Raw genomic sequence first — 25,765 nt, 5'->3', positions numbered from 1 at the left:
AAACTGTTTCGAAACTTATGTTATATTATTCAGTAAATGTCCTTGAGTGGTTTACGGAACAATTCCTCCGATAATTTAGAAAATAATTTTCTGACCATTTCTTCAGGAATTCTTCATCCATTTTTCGTAGCTTCCTCAAAGAAGTTCTTGGAAAGTTTTCGGAAAAAATGTGTCCATGAATTCACCATCAATTTATTCATTTTTCAGAAAATTCCTTCAGAAAGTCCTACAGACATTTGCTCAATAATTTCTTCGGAACTATTTGATGGAATTTTTCAGGAAATTTGTTCGGGTATTCAAGCATTTTTCAGAAACTTCCTTTGCAATATTTTTTTGGAGATCCTCTTATAAATCAGAAAACCTTAAAAAAAACTCATACGACAATTCCTTGTAACGTTTTTTTTTTTTTAAGAATTTCACCTGCACTTTCAAGGAATTCTTTCAGCAATTCTTTCGACATTTTTTAAAAGAATTTATCAGCAAATTTCTCTGGACATATCTTCCGCCAATGTATTAAGAAACTCCTACAGTTGATTCAAAGCAAACATTCCCAGCAATTCCTTTCCCAATACCTATGGGAATTGCTTCAGCAATTCCGGTAGTTCCTCTAGAAATTGATTCCAATTTTTTCATGGAAATTCACCCGAAAGTGTTCTCCCAGAACTCGTCAAGCAATCTACACAGGAGTTGCTCTGTGATTTTTTTTTTGAAATTGTTCGCTCCGTAAATGTCTTCGGCAGTAGGCTCAAGACTACTTCTTCTGAAATTATTTCAAGAACTCTTGCGGTAATAATTTCAGGGTTACTCTTAATTTTTTTTTTTTTCAAGGAATTCAACGGTATTTATTTTATCAAATTTCCCTCCAGCAAGTTATTTTGGAATAAGTATGACATTTTCTACGATTTTTTCAGGCAATTTTGTGATGAATTTCTCTTGGAAGTTGTTTAGAAACTTCGTTACATTTTTAAGGATTTGTCTGGTAATTTCTTTGGGAATTAACTCCATAAAAACTAATTCATTTCCCGGGAAACTTATTTGAAATTTTCTTTCCGTAGTTTTATATATTTTTATTTTGAGTCTTCAACAGTCATTGAAAATTGACAAGCGATGTATTGTTCAAAATTGAATTGTTTGCAGAGAATATGCATTAACTGGACGCAATATACAATTCATTAAATTTTCTTGGCTTGGCTGAATTTCTAAAAAGTTCTCAAAAAGTTGTGCAAGCAAGCTTCAAAAATAAGCAATTCCTTTAACAATCCTTTGGCATTGGGGTTATTTTTGACCCAAACCGTACACTACGCCAGCAAGCTGTTCCCGACGTGATGCAAAAGAAAGGTTAAAATGTTTCCAAAATTTGGTTTTATGATATTTTTTTGAACTTCTCCGGTAACATTTTTAAGGGTTTCCTGAGGATTTCCATTAGGATTTTTTTCGATGGATTTTTTCTTAAGGAATTTCTTAACATTATTACCAAGCACTTCTTCTGAAACTTCTCCAGTAATTCTTTCTGTAATTTCTTGGGAAACTCCTTTTTCTAAAGAATTGCTACAATGATTTCATCAACAGTTCTTCCGTTAATTTGTTGAAGAAATGAGGAATTTGGAGGAATCCTCAAACAATTTGCTGGACACATTTTTGAACAAAAAAATTCTAAAGGAGTTTCTACTGAAATTTCGAAGAAATGCCGGTGAAATTTTTAAGGAAATCCTTACAAGCTTTCCAAAGAAACTAGCGGAGGAATTTCCAATGAAGACGTTAGACGAAACACTGAAAAACATATCAGTATTTTCAAGAATTTCTCAGGCATTTTTTTTAAATTTCAGTAGAAACTCCTTTAGATTTTTTGTACAGAAATGTATCCAGAAATTTATTTAAGGATTCCTCCAAATTCCTCCTTTCTTCAACAAATCAGCGGAAGAACTATTGATGAAATCATTGGAGCAAATCTTTAGGAAAAGGAGTTACATAACATAACAATATTTTCAAGAATTTCTCAGGCAATTTCTTCAGAAATTATACCTGCAATTCTTTCAGAAGTTCTCCTGGTATTTTCTTCTTAAGTTTCGCTGGTTGTTGGTTCTGGCGTTCGCTCATGGAAATTCCTCACGTTTCATTATGAAGTCCTCCGACACTGTCACACTTTTCTAGAGCACTCCTCCCCTTTTCCCTTAATAATTATTATTATTTGTGAATGTTCCCTAAATAAATTTATTAAAAATGCCTTAAAGAAATGGCAGAGGAATTTCGAAGAAACTTGCTAGAATCTCTTAGGAAGTTTCCAGATGAAAACCTGAAGATTTTGAAAAATGAGTTCCAAAAGGAATTTCCAGAATAAGGACAATTGAGGACAATTCCAGAAGAATTCTTAGAAAAATTATCATACAATACTATCAAGAAATTTCTCTAGAAACATTTCCGGCCGGTCGCCGATTTATTCAGGAATTCCTTCAGTAAGTTCTGAACAAACATTCCCAGCAAAGCCCTTCCCGAATACCTCCGGGGATTTCTCTAGCAATTTCGGTAGTTCTTCTAGGATTTAATTACAATATTTTCTTACAAATTCATCCGGAGCTATTCTCCAAGAACTCGTTCAGCAATTTACATGGGAGTTCCACCGAGTTTTTTTTATGAAATTAATTCGAACATTACTTCGACAGTAACTTCAAGATTATTTCTTCTGAATTTCATTGCAGAATGCTTGCGGTAATATTGTAAGGATTTCTCCTTCAATTATTTAAAATTTGTCTCCAGCAAGTTATTTCCGAATTCGTTCGACAATTTCTTCGGATTTTCTGGCGATTTTCTTAGAAATTTCTCTTGTAAGCTGTCTAGGATTTTTTTTCGATAAATTTCCAGGATGTTTATCCTTGGAAATGAATGGCAACTGATTTGGAAACTCCTTCGACCTTTTCTTTTAGATTTTTGGAATTTTAAGAATTATGTCTACGATTCATCGTCATCATTGAAAGCGGTTTCTTGTTCAAAGCTAAGCTGTTTGCATAGGATAGGTATTGACTGGACGCAATATAAAATTCTTTAAAATTACCTGCCTTTGCTGTTTTTTATGGAATATTTTCAGGAAGTTCTTCAGGCAAGCTTCAAGAATAACCAATTCCTTTGAAATGTTTAAAAAATTTGATTTATGACTTTTTTTTAACCATAGTTTTTTAATTATTCTAGCAACTTTTTGGGGTTTCCTAAGGAATATCCTCTTGGAATTATTACAATGATTTAAACTTTAGAAATTTCTCTGGCGTTATGTCTGGGAAATCTAGTGCAACTTATGCAGAAATAGTTTCAGTATTTCTCTAAGAAACTTTTCCGTTTTCCGTCTGGAAGCGAATTGTTGAATCACCCCTTGTCGAATTTTGTACCGGGTGGAGCTGTCAAGCAGCTGCTCAGCTGTCAAAAGGTGAAATCAAAATAAAGTTTTAAAAATTCAAAAAAAAAATCATGCAAGCTCAGAAAAACGCGCTCTTTTTTGTAACATTACCAAACCAATGAATTTTCCAAAATTTTAAAACCCAATTCGGTAAAGAAATGAAGAAAAAAATTTTGAAGAAATGGCTGGAGACATCTCTCAAACGAGTTCTGAAGGAGTTTCCCAGTCAACACACGATCGCATATCATGTTCAATAGGATGCTAAATTGGAGGCAATATGCGTATATGGCCTATGGCGCATATGACCTCCACTTTAGCATCCTATTCCACATCATATAGGACTTCGTGTTAGCTGGGTTTTGATGTAAAAGAATATCTAAGTTATTGAAGAAATTACGAAGGGAATCCGTGCGGCTAGAGGCGTCAGTCATCTAGGCGTTTCGTAAGCCTCGGAGTATGGGTTCGATTCCCGCTTCTGTCGGGGAAAACTTTTCGTCAAACGGAAAATTCTCCACTGGGCCCCTGGGTGTTATGTGTGTTGTCCATTGTCATATGTTAGTGCTTGTTCAGTCTGTACAACCTCTGGTTGAAAACGGTGTTACAGTCCTTAAAAAAAAAAAAAGAAATTATCGTTTGACTTTTTACAAAAACTTCAATAGAAATTCTTAAAATTTTCCGGTAATTTTATCACAAATTCAACCTGAAAAATCTTGAAAACTTCTCCTGATATTTGCTTTAACAATACCTCTGGTAGGTGGTTCTAGCAATCTCTTAGGATTTTACAGGTTTAATAATGAAGTCGTCCGACAATCTCACACCCTTTCATTTTCTCTAAGTATTGAACACAATTTGTGAATCATCGCTAGGGAAACCATCTAAAAAAATGCCTTAAAGGAAAGCCGAGAAAATTTCAAAAGCTTAAAATCCCTAAATAAGTTTCCAGAAGAAATCCTGAAGAGATTTTAAAATGAGTTACAAGATAAATTTCCAGAATATTAGTAAAAGTAATACCAGAGAAATTCCCAGAAAAAAATCTTAAACATAAAATGCGATAGTTCATAAATGAATTGCAGTTATATGCTGGAGAAAATCCTAAATGAATTAGTAGGGGCTTCCTGCAGTAGTTGACGGAGTTTCCAGAAAGTAGTTGTACAGAAACTGTAGAAAAAATATTCCCTAAAGAATTACTCGAGGAAAACCAGAAAAAACTGGGGAGTTATTTATGAAACAAACAGGAAATTATTTGAAAATACTGCAAATAAATGGGTAAGTTATAACAGAAACACCCGGAGGAATTCCTTAATGAATTTAACCCTGAGGAAATTGTCAACGAGTTCCTTTAAAAGACTACCGGAGGAATTATCATATAGTTGACTGAATCATCTCTGAAAAAACTGTTACGGAAGTTTCTGAAAAATCTAACAAAGGAATATCTGGAAAAAGAACGATTCGAAGAAAATCTTTCCATGGTATTGTTGAAGAAATTCTAGAAAATAGAAATTGTAGATAAGTCCTTAGGAAGTTGAGCAAAAACTTGTGGAAGAATCACCATAGGAACCTCCAAACCAAGAATACCCGTTATACAGATTTGTTAGCTTCCATACAGTTTTATTTGAAATACAGGTTTTTCAGCTAGAGGGGCTATTTTATTTTTGTATGGGATACAGATTTCTTACCCAAATTTTGTAAGAGATACAGATTTTTGAAAAGAGTGATACAGATTTTTCAAAAAAATCATCTGCATCCCTGTTCCAAACGAACAGTAATCAGTAATAACTAAACAAAATGCCGAAGGTATTTCTGAACAAATTTCCTATAGATTTCCTGAAGAAGTGTCGGAGGAGTTTTAAAAAAAAAAATGCTTGAAGGATTGCGATCTTCAAGGGATTCCGGATAGTTGCGTAATCACAGTCTCCATCTGGAAGTAAATCAAATTTAATTTTAAACTGAGAACTCAACATGTTTTGGTAAACTGGTATTATTTTCAATTGCTGTCGAAGTTTGTTTTGGAAAGAAAACTTCTAGTTATCACGTCATTCCATACCCAAAAATCAAAACAGTTTGTTATTGAGGTAACACAATAAGATTGTACTATTCTTGAAAAAAAAAGCACTCTTTGAACTCTACAAAACTGCAATATGTTATTCGCTAAGCAACCCGCAAAATGCAGAGAAATTCTTTAGGACATTTTCCAAGGAATTTCCGAGAAACTGCCAAACAACTCCTAAAGGAATTCTTCAAGATTTTCCTAAAAGCCTGCTCTTGAAGGCATTTCCGGCTAAAAAAAAGTTTGCCGCACGGATTTTGATCTAAATATCTGTTTTCGTCATCTAAAATCGGTTTAAACATGTTTTGGAAGGTAATTCTTTGATTTCACGATTTTGTGAATTTTGATTTTTGAATGGTTTTTTGGGGCGTTCCAAGGGGTTTCAGGGGCATTCCAGGAAGTTTCGGTTTCGTTTGAGGGGATTTCAGGAGCGCACCAGGGTTTTCCAATGAGTTTCAGGCACGTTCCAGGGATTTGAAGAGGTTTCGAAGGTGTTTCAAGGAAGTTCATGGGCATTCCAGGGGTTTTTAAGTGGTTTAAGGGATGTTCCAGTGGGTTTCATGATCATTTCAGGGGGTTTAATGATCGTTTTGGAGTTTTCAAAAGGTTTCAGGGGTGTTCCAGCGGTGTCAGCGCTGCTCCAGGGGATTTAAAGAGCGTTCCAGGAAGTTTCAGAGGCGTTCCATGGGTTTTAATGGATTTCCTGAAGTGTTCTAGGGGGTTTCAAAGAGTTTATGAGCTTTCCAGAGGTGTTTCATGGGATTTCAGGAGCGTATCAAGGGTTTTTAAAATGTTTTAAGGGCGTTTCAAGGGGTTTCAAGAGCATTACAGAGGTGTTAAGGTTTTTTTCAAGAGATTTCAGAGGTTTTTCAAGGAGTTTCAGGAGCGCTCCAGGGTTTTCCAATGGGTTTTAGGAGCGTTCCAGGAGTTTCAATGGGTATTATGGTTCCAGGGCGTTTCAAGAATGTTCCAGGAGTTTTCAAGGGGTTTCAGGGATGTTCCAGAGCGTTTCATGGGCGTTCCTGACCCCTGAACATTCCAAGGAGTTTCTGAGGCGTTCCAAGGGGTTTCCAAAAACTTTCAGGGACGTTCCAGGTGTGTTCCAGGGGGTTCCAGGGAGTTTATAGGCCTTCCAGAGCCCCAAGTAACACATTTGTCACATAATATAGGCACGGCTGCGCAGACATTGGTTACGTAGAGGTCACAGTGACTTCTAGGCAACAAAGGAGTGTTCCAGAGAGTTTCTGAGGCGTTCCAGGGGGTTTCCAAGGGGATTCAGGGGCGTTCCAAGTGCATTCAAAGGGATTCCAGGGACTTTGTAGGCCTTCCAGGGGAGTTTCAAGGGGTTTCAATGGTGTCACAAGGTTTTTCCAAGGGACTTCTGAGGCGTTTCATCATCATCATCACCATCATCATCATCCACGAGGATTAAGGGGTGTTCCAGGGATTGTTATGGGGTTTCAGTGATGTTCCAGAGGGATTGATGGACGTCCCAGTGGGTTTCAGGGTCGTATCATGAGATTTCAAGGGGTTTCAGGAGTGTTCCAGAAGGTTTCATTGGCGTTCCAAGGGGTTTCAGGAGCGTTCCAGAGGTTTTAAGGGCCTTCCAGGCATTTTTACGGGGTTTCAGGGATGATCCAGAGGGTTTCAGGGTCGTTTCAGGGAATTTCGAGGGGTTCCAGGAGTGTTCCAGGAGGTTTCATTAGCGTTCCAGGGGGTGTCAGGGCTGTTCCAAGGGATTTCAGATGCGTTCCAGGGGTTTCCAATGAGCTTCAGAGGTGTTCCAGATAATTTCATGGGCATTCCTGGACGTTTCAATAGCGATTCATGGGATTTCAGCAGCGTTTCAGTGCTCTCAGGGACTTCCAGTTCATGATCGTTCGATGAGGTTCAGGGTCGCTCCAGAGGTTTTCAAGCGGCATTCGGGGTGATCCAGTGGGTTTTAGCAGTGCTAGAGAAGTTTTCAATGGGTGTCAGAGGTGTTCCAGGGCGTTTCAAGGGAGTTACGAGGGGTTTCAGGGGCGTTCCCAGACAGGTCTGGGAGATCTCAGAGAGTTTTTAGAGGGGTCACAGACATTATAAAGGGTTGAAAGGGTTATCAACGAATGCCATGGGCGATCCAGAGGTGCTCCCGTGGCTTTATGGGGATGCAGGGGCGTTCCAGGGTATTTCAGGATTTTTCAGAGGCGTTCCAGGGATGTTCTCAGGATCTCAGGGTGTTGCAGGAGGTTTTAGGGGCATTTCTGTGGGTTCCGAAGAGTTATAGTGAGCGTCAGTGACGATTCAGAGGGATTTAGACAAGTTCCAGAAGGTTTACGGGGTTTTCTGAGTCGGTTCAGGGCTATTGCAGAGAGCATCATGGGGTTTCAAGGGTTTCCAGAACGTTTCCGGTGTTCAGGCGGGTTCGAAAAACTTCTGAAACTACCTAAAACAGCTTGAACCCCTCTGGAACTCCCTCAAAAACTCCCTTGAGAGCCGCCTTAAACCCAATGAAATACCTTGGTACGCCTTGAAACCCTGCTGAAACATTCCTAAACCTCCTTAAAAGCTTTCTGAAACTTCCAGTTCGGATTTCTCCTAAAACACGGAATGCAAGGGAATTGAGGTTCAAAGGGAAGTGTAAGAAATTGCTGGATCTAGATGATCTATGGACAATTTTCTACTAGTTACCGTGGAACTATGCAGAGAAAAACAAATGAAAACGAAAATTCCAGTCAAACTGTTCCACAATTGGTGAATTACCCTAGTTTATAGATTCTTGATGCAGCTTTTGCAGTTTCAAAAAGAAGTGTTTGAGTGATTCTAGCAGAATTACTACGTAAAAGATCGAATTTGTTCAAGACTTGATAAATAGATGGGGTAGCGCATGTCATTAGTTTTGAATAATTCATGTCGGATCTATGTGAAATGCATTTTTTTACAGAATGGGTACCCAAAAGTTTTTTTTTTTACAATTTTTGACCACATCTAGCATGTTCCTCGACGTTCATATCTCCCAACAAAGCCAACCGTTACATCGCAAAAGCTCCCGGCACCGACCCAATCCGTCCACGTTTAGATCCCATCCATCCGCTTGCCTTCCCCGGGAGGCATCCGGAGAGGAATAAATTTACCTTTTTTCGACCACCATTCGGAAACATTCATCCTTTTCAATTAATCTCAAAAGTACGGGCTGATTTCCATTGGTGGGCTATCGCCTCCGGTCCGGACCTGAACGGATGGTTAGAAGAGTAACTCTTTCTCTATCTATGAATTTTCACTGGACTAAACAGATGGTGCGGTGAAATTTTTTTTTTGGATTAATTCACTTTGAAGAGAAAGTGTCGGGATTTATGAACCCCTCGTACAGACGAAGTTTTTATTATAATTAAGGTGAAAACCGTAGGTTCTCTAAAATTCCAGGATATTTGTTCATTTTTATAACTTGGAGTTTACTAAAATGGCAATTTTGCACATACGTACATACACACATACACACCCACATACTGACAGACAAATATTGAAAAAATCATACCTTCCAATACTTGTCTCAGTGAGTCAGTAGTTTCACGAACAACGGAGCACCATGTAATACAACCTTTTACCCATATTCTCCTCAGGGAGAGGAGAAACGATCAGAGCACACTGGCCCGAAAGGGTATCCAAACCAGCAGCTGTTGTAACTCCGAGTATGTGTTCCGTTTAAATTTTACCAGCTCGGAAAACTATTAGTGAACTGATCCGCGCCACTACTGACCATGTCTTTATCTTTCGTAGAGGAGGGGCGCGGGGCGGTCCGAGCGAGGTTATGTATGTGGGATATCGTGTTTTTTAAAGGGATCCCACTTTTCCGGAGGGACACTGCAGGCAGCAGAGGTGGGGATGATGTTTCCAGCCGGTGCTAATGGGATGGAAGGCCAAAAGTTTCTCTTTGCTCCATGGAGTCTGATTTCTGGGACCGCCTCCAGTGTTACATGAATTCGGTGTTCTTCTAGGATGTACAGCCGCCACCACCAACTTGGACGACCACCGCCCTCGTCTCCTCTCTCACTATGGAAACTGTGGAAACCAAAATGGATTTTCCATAAATTAAAGCGAAACTACTCTTGCCCATCGTCGATGGTACTGTAGAATTGGGCGATTCTGATTTTATAAGTAAAGATAACGTCGAAAGCTCTCCTTGTATAACGATGGTTGCAATGCTAGAAAAAATATCAGTTGAAGTTCTTTCCCTAACCTTTCTGAAGAATTAGCAATGAGTTAATATTTATGCAAAATAAAACAAATAAAATTTTTAATTTTTTCCATAATTTAAAATTGGGAACGCCAGATTTTGTCGATATCATTTAACTCCTGATTTAGGACCACTAACATTAAGTTGAATGAGTTGATTATTTTTCATCGATTCAATTATCTCTACGAATAATTTTAGGAACTGCTCAAATCAATAAATAAAAATTTAAAAAAATCTGATATATCCTATGCTTCAGTACTCTAGGCATACATTTTAATTCCTTTCAAACTTTGTTTTCAACTGTTGCTGTTGCTCCAAATAATAGTCGTTATTTTTTTTCATCAAACTACGCTACACAGTATTCTGAAATGTTTGTAGTTTTCTGAAAAAAATAAAATAAAAAAAACAAGCATAAAATGTTGTGTGTTCTCATCTCAGCAAACATTATAAAGCGATTTTTGTTCCGACTTTTTTCAAATTCACAAACTTGAAATCAAATATCTATTAAAACAATGAGAAGATTTGTAATGAGTCTTCAGAGAATTTCCATAATTAGTCAAACAAATGTTTATGGCAAAATAATAAAAAATAACAAATTCAGTCACATCGCCCAATTCTACCAACCAACGTTCCTCTCTGACTTTCCTACCAACGTTCCTGCATTTCCCAACCCGTGTAATTCCTCGTCCGTGGAATTTTCAATCAACAAAATTAGTTTTCCCGTTTCGGCTATTTACTCACGGGGAAAGCTCTCGGATTGCAACCACACCGCTCCGCCAGCGCAAATTGATTTAAGTTAATAAATCGAAACTTTAACCAGCCAGCCAGCCAGCCAGCAAGCGTCCGCAAAGTTTTCCTTTTCGACCGCGTGTAAATCTTACCTAGCTCAAGACCCAACTCCAAGCGCGGCATCCCACCGAAGAAGCATAGTTTGCCGCCGCCTGGCACCTTCCAAATGATAGAAGTTGCTTAAATTTTCAGCAATTTTAAAAATTCAAAACTCCAGCCAACTTTTGCACCTCGTCCAAAATGCGCCAGAAATACGAGAGGATGCATCATCCCCTTACAACACCGAGGAAAGAGGCTTTCTTGTTTCGGAGCGAAAGTTTACCTGCAGCTCAAGGAGCAGCAGCAAGGTGGGGCTCAGAGGGAGATGGTGCGCCAACAAGTAAACACCGGGAATTCTAGGCAAGTGCCATGCCACATGATAACGGCCACCATCTAGCGGGTTGCAACCCGCAGAACTTCGCGGTCCACCGACTGCCTCCTGCCACAGGTAACCAACGAGCCGTGGAGAAGATAGTGATGCTTGGTTTGTGGAATAGGACCTTAATTCTAGGAGTATGTAAATGCCACAAAAGTGACGCGGTGGCTCAAAAAAGGAGTAAATCCTAAAACATGGGCCAAGAGTGCACATTTTTAGATGTTGTTAAAAGTTTTCATTGATTTTTTTTTTCTCTTATATTCTGATCATGTGTGACGCCCCTTCCTTATAACTTAATTTTTCAGAGATTGTTTATCGTTTGTTTTTATGGCCAGTGGAACTTTTGACAAATTTTGCCAAGTCAAGGTCGACAAACTAGAACTGTTTATATAAAAAAAAGAAAAATTTACCAAAAAAAAACCCGGATTGATCCACCTAGTGGTGATAGTGCCTTTCTCGTCGAATATGTACTCATGACGTTTCCGTTGACGTGAACTGAAATGTTCCTGAATCATGAGAATACTTTACTTAGAATTTTATCAGAGCCATCATTGAATTGACTTTAAACTTATTGATGGCACATATTCCGACGTTATGTTCAACGTATTGGCAGAGCTGAAAAATATCAGACCCCTCAGTTGACAGCTTGACCTCCTTCACTATCACTGGAGGCCGATCAACACCAAGACGATACAACTTTTTCACAAACACAGATACCTTAACGATTTTCGACAAAGTATTTTCTACACACTTCTACACACGCTAAATTTTATTATCATTGGCTACAAGATGCATGTAAAATTTGACAAAAACATGCAAGTAACTGAAAATTTTCATACTGAATCCCATTCAACTTTCAACCACATTACAGTGCGTGAGGGAGCAACCAGTCGCACAAAAATTTTACGCTGTCATTTTAGACGCGAAAGAGAATTGAAAAAAGTTTGTTCGGAGTTATTACGATTAAATTTTAATTTTCCCATACAACGTTGACCCATCCTTCTGCATTATTACACCTCAGGAATCTGAAATGGTGTGATTGGATGAGATCGTCTTAGTTTTGTCAAGATATCTATCGTTTGTTTTAATTTTTCTCACTTTTGAATTCCGACGAAGCACCCAACGCTAGTTTTGGAATACTACCGGTAGTTTCTTATGTGGTCTGAGACTATTTTCTTGCTTACCGTTCATCAGGTTATCGGAAAATCCGTGATTTGACGTGTCGCATGCATGGGTTTGGTTCGCTTTTATATTTGGACACTTCCAGCGGAACACTCGGAACCGGTTTCGGAACACCATAGGTTGTCCCAAATATGGTCTGAAACTATTTTCTTGCTAACCGTTCATCAGGTTACCTAAGGAGCCGAGATTTGATGTGTCGCATGCATGTGTTTGGTTCACTTAAATATTTGGCGGTGGAGCGGGCCTGGTTTGATGGTTAGAACACAAGACTATCATGCCAAGGGCCTGGGATCGAATCCCACTCCCGACATATTCACAAAACGTAGGTTCTTCCTTCGGAAGGGAAGGGTCCCGAGATGAACAAGCTTCGAGTTAAGAATCTCGTTAATAAAGACAAAAAAAGTAATATTTGGCCACTTCCGGAGGAATCCCGGAACCGTTTCCGGAACACCACCGGTTGTCTCAAATATGGTCTAAAACTATTTTTTACTAACCATTCATCAGGTCACCTAAGGAGCCGCGATTTGAAGTGTCGCATGCATGGGTTCGGTTCACTTTTATATTTGGCCACATCTGGCGGGACATACGGAACCGGTTCCGGAACACTACCGGTTGAATCTTAGGTTGTCTGAGACTATTTTCTTGCTTATCATTCATCAAGTTATTGAAAAAGCCGCGACTTGATGTGTTGCATGCCTGAGTTTGCTTCAATGTTATATTTCGCCACTTCCGGCGGGACCTCCGGAACCGGTTTTGGAACACCGGTAGTTTCTTATGTGATCTGAGACCATTTTCTTGCTAACCGTTCATCAGGTTATCACAAAGGGCGCGATTTGACGTGTCGCTTGCATGGGTTTGTTTCTTTTTAATATTTGTCCACTTCCGGCGGGACGCCCGGAACCGGTTCAGGAACACTACCGGTTCAGATATGATCTGAGACTATTTTCCTGTTAACCGTTCATCAGGTTATTGAAAAAGCTGCGATTTGATGAGTCGCATGTATGGGTTTGTGTAGTAATCCAGTACTTAAATCATGGTAGGCTGTGAAACTGACTTATGACGTATGACTCTTGAAGACAGGACATTCGCTAATAAACCACTAAAGAATAAAGAAGTCCAAGTCTTTTACTTCAATTCAGAAGTGGGATAGAGTCCAAGCTGTTCAAGATGTTTTTACGGAGCCAGAAACCCTCGGAAATTCAAGATTTGGGAAATATCGGAAGCGGTCTTCCTTTCTCGGATCGTCAAAACTCAACCGATGGGAATTCAAGTTCTGGACAATCTGCAAACTTAGGAGAAGCTTCGGGCAGTGGAGATGGATCCAATGTAGCTGAAAACTTCACCAGAATCAACCATGAAGGAAAACGTGGCGATGAACGGCTTTTCAAAATGGAAGAAATTTCTGCGTTGCTGCCGGATTTTTCGGGCTCCACTCAAGAAAATGTGAATCATTTCATCAACATTGTACAACATACTAAACAAGTTTTCAAGATAAGTGAGGAAATTATGAAGCTGTTGGTTTTCAAATGCTTAAAAGGAAATGCTCAAGTTTGGTTTACTTCATCACCGGAATTGATGTCAATGGAATTTGAAGATTTTCTTGCTAGTTTGAAGATGACATTTGTGCTGCATGAGAGCTTGTTTCAAGTACGCAAACGTTTGGAATCAAGAAAATGGAGAGAAAATGAAACTTTTGGCCAATACTGCTGTGAAAAAAGAGTTTTGGCGGTACCATTACGACTTCGGGAGTCAGAGTTCGTGGAATATCTCGTCGAAGGAATTCCAGATCAACAATTGAAGAATCAAGCTAGGATGCAGAATTTTTCAACAGTTGCTGATGTTTCGAGAGCCTTTTCAATGATCAAACTTCGTGGACCATCGACTTCAACTTCGCTCGTGTGCTATAACTGTAAGTTACCAGGACATATTGCCGCAAGATGTCGGAAAATCCGCCAACCATTCGAACAAAAGGATCAATCAACCCGCCGAAATAATCCATGGATGAGAGAAACTAGGATTGGAGCCGTTGATGCTACATCAGAGAGTCAGGCTGAACAAGATTACAACGGACTGGTAGATATAAAATTGACAGACAATGACCAATGTTTCACAGCTCTATTTGATACAGGAAGTCCTGTTTCTCTGATATGCCTTAAATTAGTAAAAAATTCAAAAATTCTTGATTTTGATAACAAAAAAGTTTACAAGGGTATCGGAGGAACACGACTAACCATTTTAGGAACATTAATAACTAACATTTGCGTTCAAAATGTCCATTGCAGGATTAAATTTTTGGTCGTTCCTGATTTGACGATGTCATCGTATGACGCTATAATAGGAAGGGATTTTATAATGAAACCTAACATTCAAACCATCATCGAGAGAAGCCGTATTAAAATTTCGAGAACTCCGGTGATCCGAAAGGAGGTGCATGGAAATAAAAATGAAATAAAACAAATAAGTTCCCTTGAAGAATCTGAAATATTGAAAAGTGTTGGAAATGTAAGTAGCGATCATATTGCAAAGTTTATGGAAATTTTTAAAATGGATTACATTTGTTCCGATAAGCCTAGTCAGCCAAAAACAAAATATGAAATGAAAATCTCTCTTAAAACTGGTACTCAGTTTCACTTCAAACCTAGAAGACTAGCATATTCTGAAAAAAATAAAGTAGATGATAAAATTAAAGAGCTTTTACGTGACAAAATAATTAAAGAAAGTGATTCTCCTTATGCCAGTCCAATTGTATTGATTCCGAAGAAAGATGGCGATGTTAGGATGTGTGTTGATTATCGAAAACTCAACAAAGATACATATAGGGACAACTATCCGTTACCACTAATTGAAGAAATTTTAGATAAACTCAGGAATAAAAAGATTTTTTCAGTTTTAGATTTGAAAGCAGGGTTTCACCAAATTAGAATTGCTCCAGAATGCACCAAATACACTTCTTTTGTTACACCATCTGGGCAGTATGAATATTTACGTGTTCCTTTTGGACTCTGTAATGCTCCAGCAGTATTCCAAAGATTTATAAATACTATTTTTAAAGACTTGATTGCTAAAGGTAAAATATGTGTTTACATTGATGATATAATAATTTTCTCAGATACAATTGAAGAACATTTAGAAATAATGAAAATGGTTTTTAAAATTTTAAGCGATAATCTTTTGGAATTAAATTTGGAAAAATGCAAATTTTTGTTTACTGAAATTGATTATCTGGGATATACTATCAATCAGAATGGTAAACGTCCGAATCAATCGCATATTGAAGCTGTTTCTAAATTTCCAGTTCCTAAAAATGTTAAAGATGTGCAACGCTTTTTGGGATTGACAAGTTATTTTCGGAAGTTTATTAAAAATTTTGCTACTATTGCAAGACCATTGTATAACCTTTTGAAGAAAGATACAGCTTTTGATTTTGGAGAGGCACAAATTAGTGCATATGAAACACTTAAACAAAAATTAGTCACAGCACCAATATTAGCTATTTTTAACCCTAATGCTGAAACCCATTTACATTGTGATGCAAGTTCCCATGGGTTTGGAGCCATTTTATTACAGAAGCAAGATGACAATAACTTTCATCCAATTAGTTATTTTAGCAAAAATACTGACAATTTTGAATCTAAATTACATAGTTTTGAATTAGAAACCTTGGCAGTTGTTCATGCAATCAAGCGTTTTCATGTTTATCTATCCGGTATGAAATTCAAAATTTTTACGGATTGTAATGCTTTGGCACAAACTTTAATTAAAAAAGAAATAAATCCTAAAATCAGCAGATGGGCTTTGTTTTTGGAAAATTATGACTACAATCTTGAATATAGAGATGAAGCTAAAATGCGGCATGTAGATGCATTGAGTAGGCAAAATATGAGTAACGAAAAACAAATAACAAGAAAATCTCGAACTTATCAAATAAATGTATTAGAAACAGAAGATGTGGAAAGAAATGTGATACTCGCTCAAGAACAGGATGAGAAATTGAAAAACATTAAAACACACCTAGAAAACAGCAGTTTTCCAAACTTTGAGTTAAGTAATGGCATATTATTCAGAAAGAATGATGGTAAATTGTTGTTAGTAATCCCAAAACTAATGATTGACAATATCATTAGAATGTGCCATGATTTAAAAGGTCACATTGGTATTGAAAAGACGATGATTGAAATTAAAAAGCACTATTGGTTTTCGAACATGAGAAAAATAGTGAAAAAGTATATATCTAATTGTTTAAGTTGCATATTTTTTAGTCCCAAAGAAGGGAAAAAAGAAGGGTTTCTTAAATGTATTGAAAAAGGTAATCAACCTTTCAACACAATCCATTTGGATCATTATGGACCAATACAATTACCATCGAGTGGTGGATTCAAATATATTCTGGTAGTTGTAGACGCCTTTACAAAATTTGTTAAATTTTATTGTACCAAATCAACCAACACAGAAGAAGTAATAAAACATTTGTCTAATTATATGAACTATTACAGTAAACCAGGAAGAATAATAACTGATAGAGGATCTTGTTTTTCTTCGATGAAATTTGATAACTTTGTTAAGAATAATTATATACAACATATTAAAACTGCTGCTTATACTCCAGAAGCTAATGGCCAAGCGGAACGTGTAAATAGAACATTATCGCCAATGTTAGCTAAATTAGTTAGTGACACAGGCTTAAAATGGAATAATTTGTTGAGTAAAATAGAATATATACACAATAACACATACAATAGATCCATTAAAAATTATCCCAGTGTTTTGTTGTTTGGTTTTCATCAACAAAATTTGAATGTTACTGAGCACAATTTGCAAACATTTTTAGATACTTTTCAGAATAATAGCAATAACGATGATTTGAATACAGTAAGGAATAGAGCGAAAGAGGTAATAGAAAATAATCAAAATTATAACAAGCTAGTAACAGATAAAAAACGTAAAAAGGCTACTGAGTACAAAGTTGGAGATTTTGTAGTACTGAAGATAAATTCGGCTTCTAAATTATCGGAAAAATATAAAGGTCCATATGTTATTAAAAAAGCATTGCCAAATGATCGCTACGTAGTTTCTGATATTGAGGGTTTTCAAGTTTCCAGCCTTCCTTATCACTCAATTTGTTCACCAATAAATATGAAACTTTGGCTATCTCCTGATGATTTGTTGAATACAGATTATGGTTCTATTGATGAGGGCATCAACTAGTCAGGATGGCCGAAATGTAGTAATCCAGTACTTAAATCATGGTAGGCTGTGAAACTGACTTATGACGTATGACTCTTGAAGACAGGACATTCGCTAATAAACCACTAAAGAATAAAGAAGTCCAAGTCTTTTACTTCAGTTTGGTTCACTTTTATATTTGGCCACTTCTGGTGGGACCTTCGGAACCGGTTCCGGAACATTACCGGTTCAGATATGGTCTGAGACTATTTTATTGCTTACCGTTCATCATATTATCGAAAATGCCGTGGTTTGATGTGTCGCATGCGTGGGTTTGTTGCATTTTCATATCTAGCCCCTTCCTGGGGTACCGATCCGGAACGCCTAAATGGCCATAATTCCGGAACGGCTGGACCGATCCGAACCATTTTCAATAGCAAACAATGGGACCAGATTCCGCATCGAATGAACCGTCGGTCATTAAAATCGGTTGAGATTTACTGCCGAAAAGTGACGTGAGTTCGTTTGTACACATACACACACACATACATACACACATACACACACACAGACATCACCTCAATTCGTCGAGCTGAGTTGATTGGTATATGTGACTTGAATCTCCGGGCCTCCTATCAAAAAATCATTTTTGGAGTGAACATATAGCCTTTCCAGTACACTTAGTGAACGAGAAAGGCAAAAACTGTTTTTGGAGTTAATTTAACTTTTTGCCTTTCTCGTACACCAAGGTGTACCGAAAGGCTATATGTTCACTCCAAAAACGAAATGTTGGTAGAGTCCCCGGAGGGGCAAGTTTCATATACCAATCGACTCAGCTCGACGAGTTGAGATGATGTCTGTGTGTGTGTATGTGTGTGTGTGTGTATGTATGTGTGTGTGTATGTGTACAAAAAAAGGTCACCTCACTTTTAGATAGTAAATATCAACCGATTTTAACGATCAATGGCTCATTCGACGCGGAATCTGGTCCCATTGTTTCCTATTGAAAATGGTTCGGATCGGTCCAGCCGTTCCGGAGTTATGGCCATATAGGTATTCCGGATAGGTACCCTGATAAAAAGTATCATAAAAATACGATAAATTTTATTGTTACAACACCATTTTTTCGAAAAATATTCACCATTAAACATATTGTAATTTACACAACACACTCACCATCACCCCTATTGTTCTATACCATTCGGCGAATGGTAAATGGCACTTTTACAATAAAAAATGGTGGTCGTTATGTATCTTAACCATAAAATTTTCAGAAAATTTTCATACACTTTTTCGCGAAAAACAATAGAATGTATTGTGTTTTTATGAGACATTTTTAGGGCAATTCTCAAAAGATAACAATATATCTTAATGTTTTTTCATTGTTCTTACAATACAAATACAATTGATTGAATGGCGTCAAATGAATCGTTGTTACAATAAAAATACAATAATATTTGTTGTTATTTGTAAGCAGTTTTCGCTTTTGAGAATCCATAGAATTTATATTTCCCGCTAACATTTATATCCAGCATTTACGAGCACTAACGTCCGCCAGAATGATATGCACATTTTATGATAAGAATCAAACACTCTGATGCCTGTCTGGTATGTATTGCTTGGCAGCTGTTGATAAGATCTATCTTCAATCTTTTCAAATAACTGCGAAATATCACAAGTCAGACCACAGGTCGTATGATCTATACCATAAATCGTTCACAATTCATGTGGCCATTAGTATCTGTAAATGCTGGAGAAAAATGTTACCGAGAAATATGAATTCTTTGGTTTTTCAAAGGCGAAATCTGTTTACATAACAACAAATATTATTGCATGTTTATTTTAACATCGGTTCAATTGACCCCATTAAACTAATTGTATTTGTATTGTTATCAATGGTAGTTTACTATTTACTAGATTCCTTTAATTTATTGGAAAACATTAGAAAAATCATTGTTCATCTTTTTCTTGTCTTAACATCCTCACTTGGCTAAACCTGCTTTTCAGCTTGTTTTCTATAAGTACTTCCTCAGTTATTCATTGAGAGCTTCCTCTGCCGACACGGCTTGACGTCTGTCAGTTTTAGCGAATAACATTCGATAACCGAAACATCTACTGTACTCAAATTTAAAACGAAAACTATAAAAAATATGTCAAGTGATTTTGTATTTGATTATACAAACATTATCCAAGCAACAATAATACTTATTGTTATTCATTTGTTACAAATTGTTTTTAAGTGTAATTGAGAAATAAACTCTTTTTTAATAAAAAAGTCCATGAGAACTTTGCAGGCACTTTTGCAACTATTTAAAAACAACTTAAATTAATTTTTACTGATAGTAACTTTAAATTATTATAGAACTATTGAAAAACAATCGAATCAATCAGTCACTAATAAAGCTAATGTTCACTTATTGTACGAACTATATGGGCTTGATTTCTATTGTAAAAAGTAACAATAAATCTACTATGTGTTTTATTGTGAACAATAAAACCAGTCATTTGTTAATAATATTTACCATGTAATGAATGGTAATTTTTTATCCGGGTACCCCTGGAAGGGGTCAGACATGAAAATGCAACAAACCTATACATGCGGCACATCATATTGTGGCATTTTCGATAACTTGATGAACGGTTATCATGACAATAGTCTCAAACCATATCTAAACCAGTAATGTTCCGGAACCGGTTCCGGGTGTCTCGCCGGAAGTGGCCAAATATAAAAGTGAACAAATACCATGCATGCGACACATCAAAGCGCGGCTTTTTCGATAACCTAATGAAAGGTTAGCAAGAAAATAATCTTAGACCATATCTGAACCGGTAGTGTTTCGGAACCGGTTCCGGGTGTTCCGCCGGAAGTGGCCAAATATAAAAGTTAACCAAACCCATGCATGCGACATATCAAAACGCGGCTTCTTTGATAACCTAATGAATGGTTATCAAGAAAATAGTCTGAAGCCATATCTGAACCAGAAGTGTTCTGGAACCGGTTCTGAGTGTCCCGCCGGAACTGGCCAAATATAAAAGTGAACCAAACCCATGCTTGCGACATATCAAACTGTGGCTTTTTTGATAACCTAATGAATGGTTAGCAAGAACATAATCTTAGACCATATCTGAACCAGTAGTGTTCCGGAACCGGTTCCGGATGTCCCGGCGGATGTAGCCAAATATAAAAGTGAACCAAACCCATGCGACATATCAAAGCGAGGCTTTTTTGATAACCTAATGAAAGGTTTGCAAGGAAATAGTCTCAGACCATATCTGAACCAGAAGTGTTCCGGAACCGGTTCCGGGTGTCCCACCGGAAGTGGCCAAATATAAAAGTGAACCAAAATCATGTATGCGACACCTCAAATCACGGCTTTTCAGGCAACATGATAAACAGTTTTCAAGAAAATAGTCTCAGACCATATCAGTGTGTTATGGAACCGATTCCGGGTATCCCGCCGGAAAGGTCAAATGTTAAAGACAACCAAATATGTAACATATCAAATGATTTATTTGGTAATCTGATGAACGGCTAGTAATAAAATAGCCTCAGACCATATTCGGGACAACAGGTATCCGGGAACCGTTTTTGAGTGTTCCGTCGTAAGTGGTCAAATATAAAAGTGAACCGAACCTATGCATGCGACACATCGACTTAACGATTTCCACAACCACACCCCCACAAATCCACCCGCCAGCCACCCATCACCATTTGTTAAAATTATTGCTTTTCTATTTAAAATGTTCCCAGGATTACGAATATTTCGGCTAACGTCGAAGGAAAGATCATCAGTACATATTCGATGAGAAAGGCACTATCACCACTAGGTGGATTAATCTGGTTTTTTTTTCTTAGATTAGCTGGTATACTTTGACTTCATGGATTAGCTGGTATATCTTGACGAAATTCCGATTTCAAGATAGTTTTAACTTGTTTTTCTTTCTGTATTAACGAGATGTGAAGCCCTAGGCTAGTTCATCTCGGGACCAACGCTTTACTTCCCTTTCGAAGGAAGAACTCACAAAACTGGGATTCGATCCCAGCCTGGGATTCCCAGGTCCTTGGAATGATGGTCGCGTGCCTTAACCATCGCTCGCACCACGTCCGCTCCCTTTCAACTTATTTTATTTGAAATATTGACCATGTTTTTATTTGTTTTCATGTTTTCTCCTTGGGCATCAGCGTCGCTTCCGTGCCAAACCGTGGTGTACGGTCAACTATTTCAAACATGATGTATTTTAAAGGTTAACTGTAGCAATAATCATGATTGATCACAGATATTGAAAACAAAAACGGGATTCTGTTGATAGTTTTTAAGCCGTATTACATTTTGGATTTTTTTGAAAAATGTCTCAGAACGGGATTACCCAGGAGCCATGATAGGGTTAATTAAAGTAACGAATTGTTTTATATTTTTATTGTGGGCTTCGTGGTCGAGCGGTTAGCGGCGTCAGTCGTTTAGGTATCTCGTAAGCCTCGGAGTGGGAATCAACACTCCAGTCGAGGAAAACTTTTCGTCGTCAAACGGAAAATTCTCCACTGGCCCACTGGGTGTTATACATATGTGTTGTCCGATGTCGAATGTTTGTACTGTTCAACTTGGAAGTGCAAAAATTGTAAACAGTTTTTCAATTGTACTAGTTGTGAAGATTAAGCATAAGATGAAAATTACGAATAAAAAGAAATATAAAAATGCGATAGTTTGAGTTAACCCGGCAGCGGTCTCGTCGTCTACTGAGTACACGCAGCATGGAAAAGCATGATGTCGCTGAGGGTGGTCAGTTACGCGACTACTCAAGGGATAAAAATAGCTAAAAAATAAAAATAAATATGATTTTTGCCTTTCTCGTACACTAAGTGTACTGGAAAGGCTATATGTTCACTCCAAAAACGACTTTTTGATAGAAGGCCCGGAGGGCCAAGTCACATATACCAATCAACTCAGCTCGACGAATTGAGGTGATGTCTGTGTGTGTATGTGTGTGTGTGTATGTGTGTATGTGTGTATGTGTACAAAAAAAAACTCACATCACTTTTTTGCAGTAAACCTCAACCGATTTTAATGACCGACGGTTTATTCGACGCGGAATCTGGTCCCATTGTTTCCTATTGAAAATGGTTCGGATCGGCCCAGCCGTTCCGGAGTTATGGCCATTTACGTGTTCCGGACCAGTACCCTTGGAAGGGGCCATACATAAAAATGTAACAAACACATACATGCGACACATCAAACTGCGGCATTTTGGATAACCTGATGAACAGTTAGCAAGGAAACAGTTTCAGACCATATCTAAGCCGGTAGTGTTCCGGAACCGGTTCCGGGTGTCCCTCCGGAAGTGGCCAAATATAAAAGTGAACCAAACTCATGCATGCGACACATCAAATTGTGGCAATTTCGATAACCTGATGGACAGTTAGCAAGAAAACAGTCTCAAACCATATGTGAACCGATAGTGTTCCGGAACCGATTCCAGATGTCCCGCCGGAAATGGCCAAATATAAAAGTGAACCAAATCCATGCATGCGACACATCAAACTGCGGCATTTTCGTTAACCTGATGAGCAGTTAGCAAGAAAACAGTCTCAGAACATATCTGAACCGGTAGTGTTCCGCAACCGGTTACGGGTGTTCCACCGGAAGTGGCTGTATATAAAAGTTGACAAAACTTTTGCATACGGCACATCAAATCACGGCTTTTTCGACAACTTGATGACCGGTTATTGAGGAAGTAGGCTAAGACCACATTATTGACTGTCAGTAGTGCCGAAACTAGTTTCGGGTTTCCCTCCGAAAGCGGCTAAATATAAAATTGAACCTAATAAACTTTAGCAAGCAAATAGGCTCAGACTATTTAGGAGACTATCAGTAGTGTTCCGCAATCGGTTCCGGGCCGGAAGTGACACCAAACCCATGCATGCGATAGCTCAAATCACGGCTTTTTAGGTAATATGGTGAACAGTTGCAAGAAAATAGACGCAAGCCATATCAGTGTGTTACGGAACCGATTACGGGTGTTTCACCAGAAATGTGTAAAAAAGAACCAATACATGCGATATATCAATGACTTATTCAGTAACAAGATAAATGGTTAATCATCAAATTATCTCAGACCATATTTGGGAGAACCGGTAGTGTTCCAGAACTGGTGACAAGACGAGTAACTCGTCGGAAGTGGTAAAATATAGAAGGGAACTAAACCATAGCGGCGTTTTTGATAATCTGATGAACGGTCAACAAGAAAATAGAGTCTAAAACATCTAGAACTTGTAATAATATTTCGGAATCGGTTGTGGGTGTTCCATCGGAAGTGATTTAATAGAAGTGAACTAAAATCACGCTTGCGGTACATAAAATCGCGGCTTTTTCAAAAAATTGCCGAACGGTTAGCAAGAAAATATGTAGCCTCAGATCACATTAAATTTTGGCTTTTCAGGTAACCCGATGAACAGTTGACAAAAACATAGTCTCAGACCATATTTGAGACGACCGGAATCGGTTGCAGGTGTCCCGCCGGAAGTGGTCAAACGCAAAATTTAACAAACCCCATGCAAGCTGCACATCAAATAGCGGAATTATAAAGGTGAACAAAATAAATGTCAAAGCGATAAATCAATCTGTGGCTTTTTTGATAGCATGTAAACGTTGGGTAAGATTATAAGATTATATATGCAAGAGAACAAAAACGTGACCAAAGCGATCTCTTCAAATCACACCATTTCAGATTCCTGCGGTGTAAATGTATAGTAGGATGAATCAACGTTTTATGGAAAAAATATAATTTAATCGCATCAACACCTTATAGAGTTTTTCAATCTTCAATCTCCTTATGCTTCTAATATTACTGCTCACAATTTGGGTGCGGCTGGTTGAAATTGAAATAAATAAATAAAAAAGTTAACCTTCTTCATGCATTAGCTGACACTCACCCCGCTGCCGTAGTGGATGGAATGGGGTCATAATGACCCCAATATACAACTTGGGTTAAGGTGGTCAAGCAGTCAACTGAGAGGTCTGATATTTTTCAGCTCTGTTTTGCTGTTGAACATAACATCGGAATATGTATCATCTATAAGCTTCGAAAATCGATGATGGCTTTGTTAAAATTGTTGCTTTTCTATATGAAGTGTTCCAGGATTCAGGAACATTTTGGCTAACGTCGACGAAAAGTTCATTAGTACATATTTGACGAGAAAGGCACTATCACCACTAGGTGGATTAATCTAGGTTTTTTTTTACAATTTCCTTAAATGTTCTTGTAGTCACGATCAAGCGATAGTCGCTACAGAAATATCACACCTCTATGCGATACCCTGATCTCAATTGCTTACTCTTAAAGTCTAAAACAAAAATCACTGAATCCTTGGATCAGCTTAGTGATGATAGCGAACTTCACAAAAACTATCTAAGTGTATGTTTACCATACCTGAAAAATTACATGAAAATCGGTGCACCACTTTCAGCTGGTTCAAGTACAAAGAGAAACTCACCTGTAAAGAGAACACAGAGAAAAGAAAAATCGGTTAGTGAATTCATAAACATGATCTGAATAAACAATATTTTTAAATTTTTGGGCCAGTTATATGATAAGTTTTGATTCGAATACACTGGATCCACCATTTAGATAATAAGTCGACACTACCTAAATAACATTTTTACCTAAATGAATTCGTTTCCATATTTGTTTTAGTTCATTACCTGAGTGGCGTTCATGATAGCAAAGAAGTTCAAGAGAGGCTAGGCGTTTTAAAGGGGTGGGGGAAGGGTTTGTAGCGGTCATGCTTGGCTTCAGAGGGCTTTCATGAGAGTTTCAGGAAGGAGGAGGGAGTTCAGAGGCGTTTTCGTTGCGTTACAGGCGATCCGAGGGGGTTTTTGGAGGCATTTCAAGAAGCTTCAGAGGATTTTCAACGGGTTTCGATGGCGTTACAGGACCGTTTCCGGAGGTTTCGAAAAGTTTGATGTGCGTTACATGGGGTCCGAGGCGGATTTCAGGTGTCGTTCGGAAGCATTTCAGGAAGTTTCAGAGGATTTTCAGGGGGTTCCGAAAGCATTACATTACATTACATTTATTTCAGAGCAGCTGAGGTGCGTCAAAGAGGGTTCGAAAGGGTTTCTAGAGGTTTCTGGTAGCATTTCAAGAAGGTTAAAGGATTTTCAGACGGATCTGGATGCGTTACAGCGGCGATTTTGGGGCTTTCGAGTCCCCAAGTGCACTACAGGGGGTCGGAGAGGGTTTCAGGAAGTTTCAAAAGATTTCCAGCGGTCTCAGATGCATTACAGGAGCGTTTTGGAAACATTGGAGGGTCTCATGTGCGTTACAGAGGGCCCGAGGGGGCATCCGTGGGTTTTTGGAGGCATTTCAAGGAATTTGGCATCATTTTCTGGAAAGCTTGGATGGGGTACAGGGAGTCTTCCTGAAGGGTTTCAGGGAGTTTTCAGAGGAAGTTTCATGGGATTATCAGCGGGACTCGACCCGTTACCGCAGCATTTCGAAGGGGGTTTCCAAGGGTCTCATGTGCGTTACATCGGGTCCGAGCGGGATTCAGGGATTTTTCAGTGGCATTTCTAGAAA

General features: G+C 38.1%; 1 protein-coding gene across 1 annotated transcript; it reads left to right on the top strand.

The window, feature by feature from the left end:
* The first annotated feature begins 13,198 nt into the window (after positions 1-13,198).
* LOC134285747 (uncharacterized) lies at positions 13,199-24,667 on the top strand. The gene is made up of 2 exons (XM_062847153.1): positions 13,199-14,104; positions 14,314-24,667. The coding sequence occupies exons 1-2, from the start codon at positions 13,199-13,201 to the stop codon at positions 14,317-14,319; spliced, it is 912 nt and encodes a 303-aa protein (XP_062703137.1). The 3' UTR covers positions 14,320-24,667.
* Positions 24,668-25,765: the final 1,098 nt, after the last annotated feature.

The sequence above is a fragment of the Aedes albopictus genome, chromosome 1 (assembly GCF_035046485.1).
Source record: "Aedes albopictus strain Foshan chromosome 1, AalbF5, whole genome shotgun sequence".
In the NCBI taxonomy this organism is placed as follows: Eukaryota; Metazoa; Arthropoda; class Insecta; order Diptera; family Culicidae; genus Aedes; species Aedes albopictus.
Note: the sequence above shows the minus strand (reverse complement) of the source record. Positions and strands in the feature narration are given on the sequence as shown.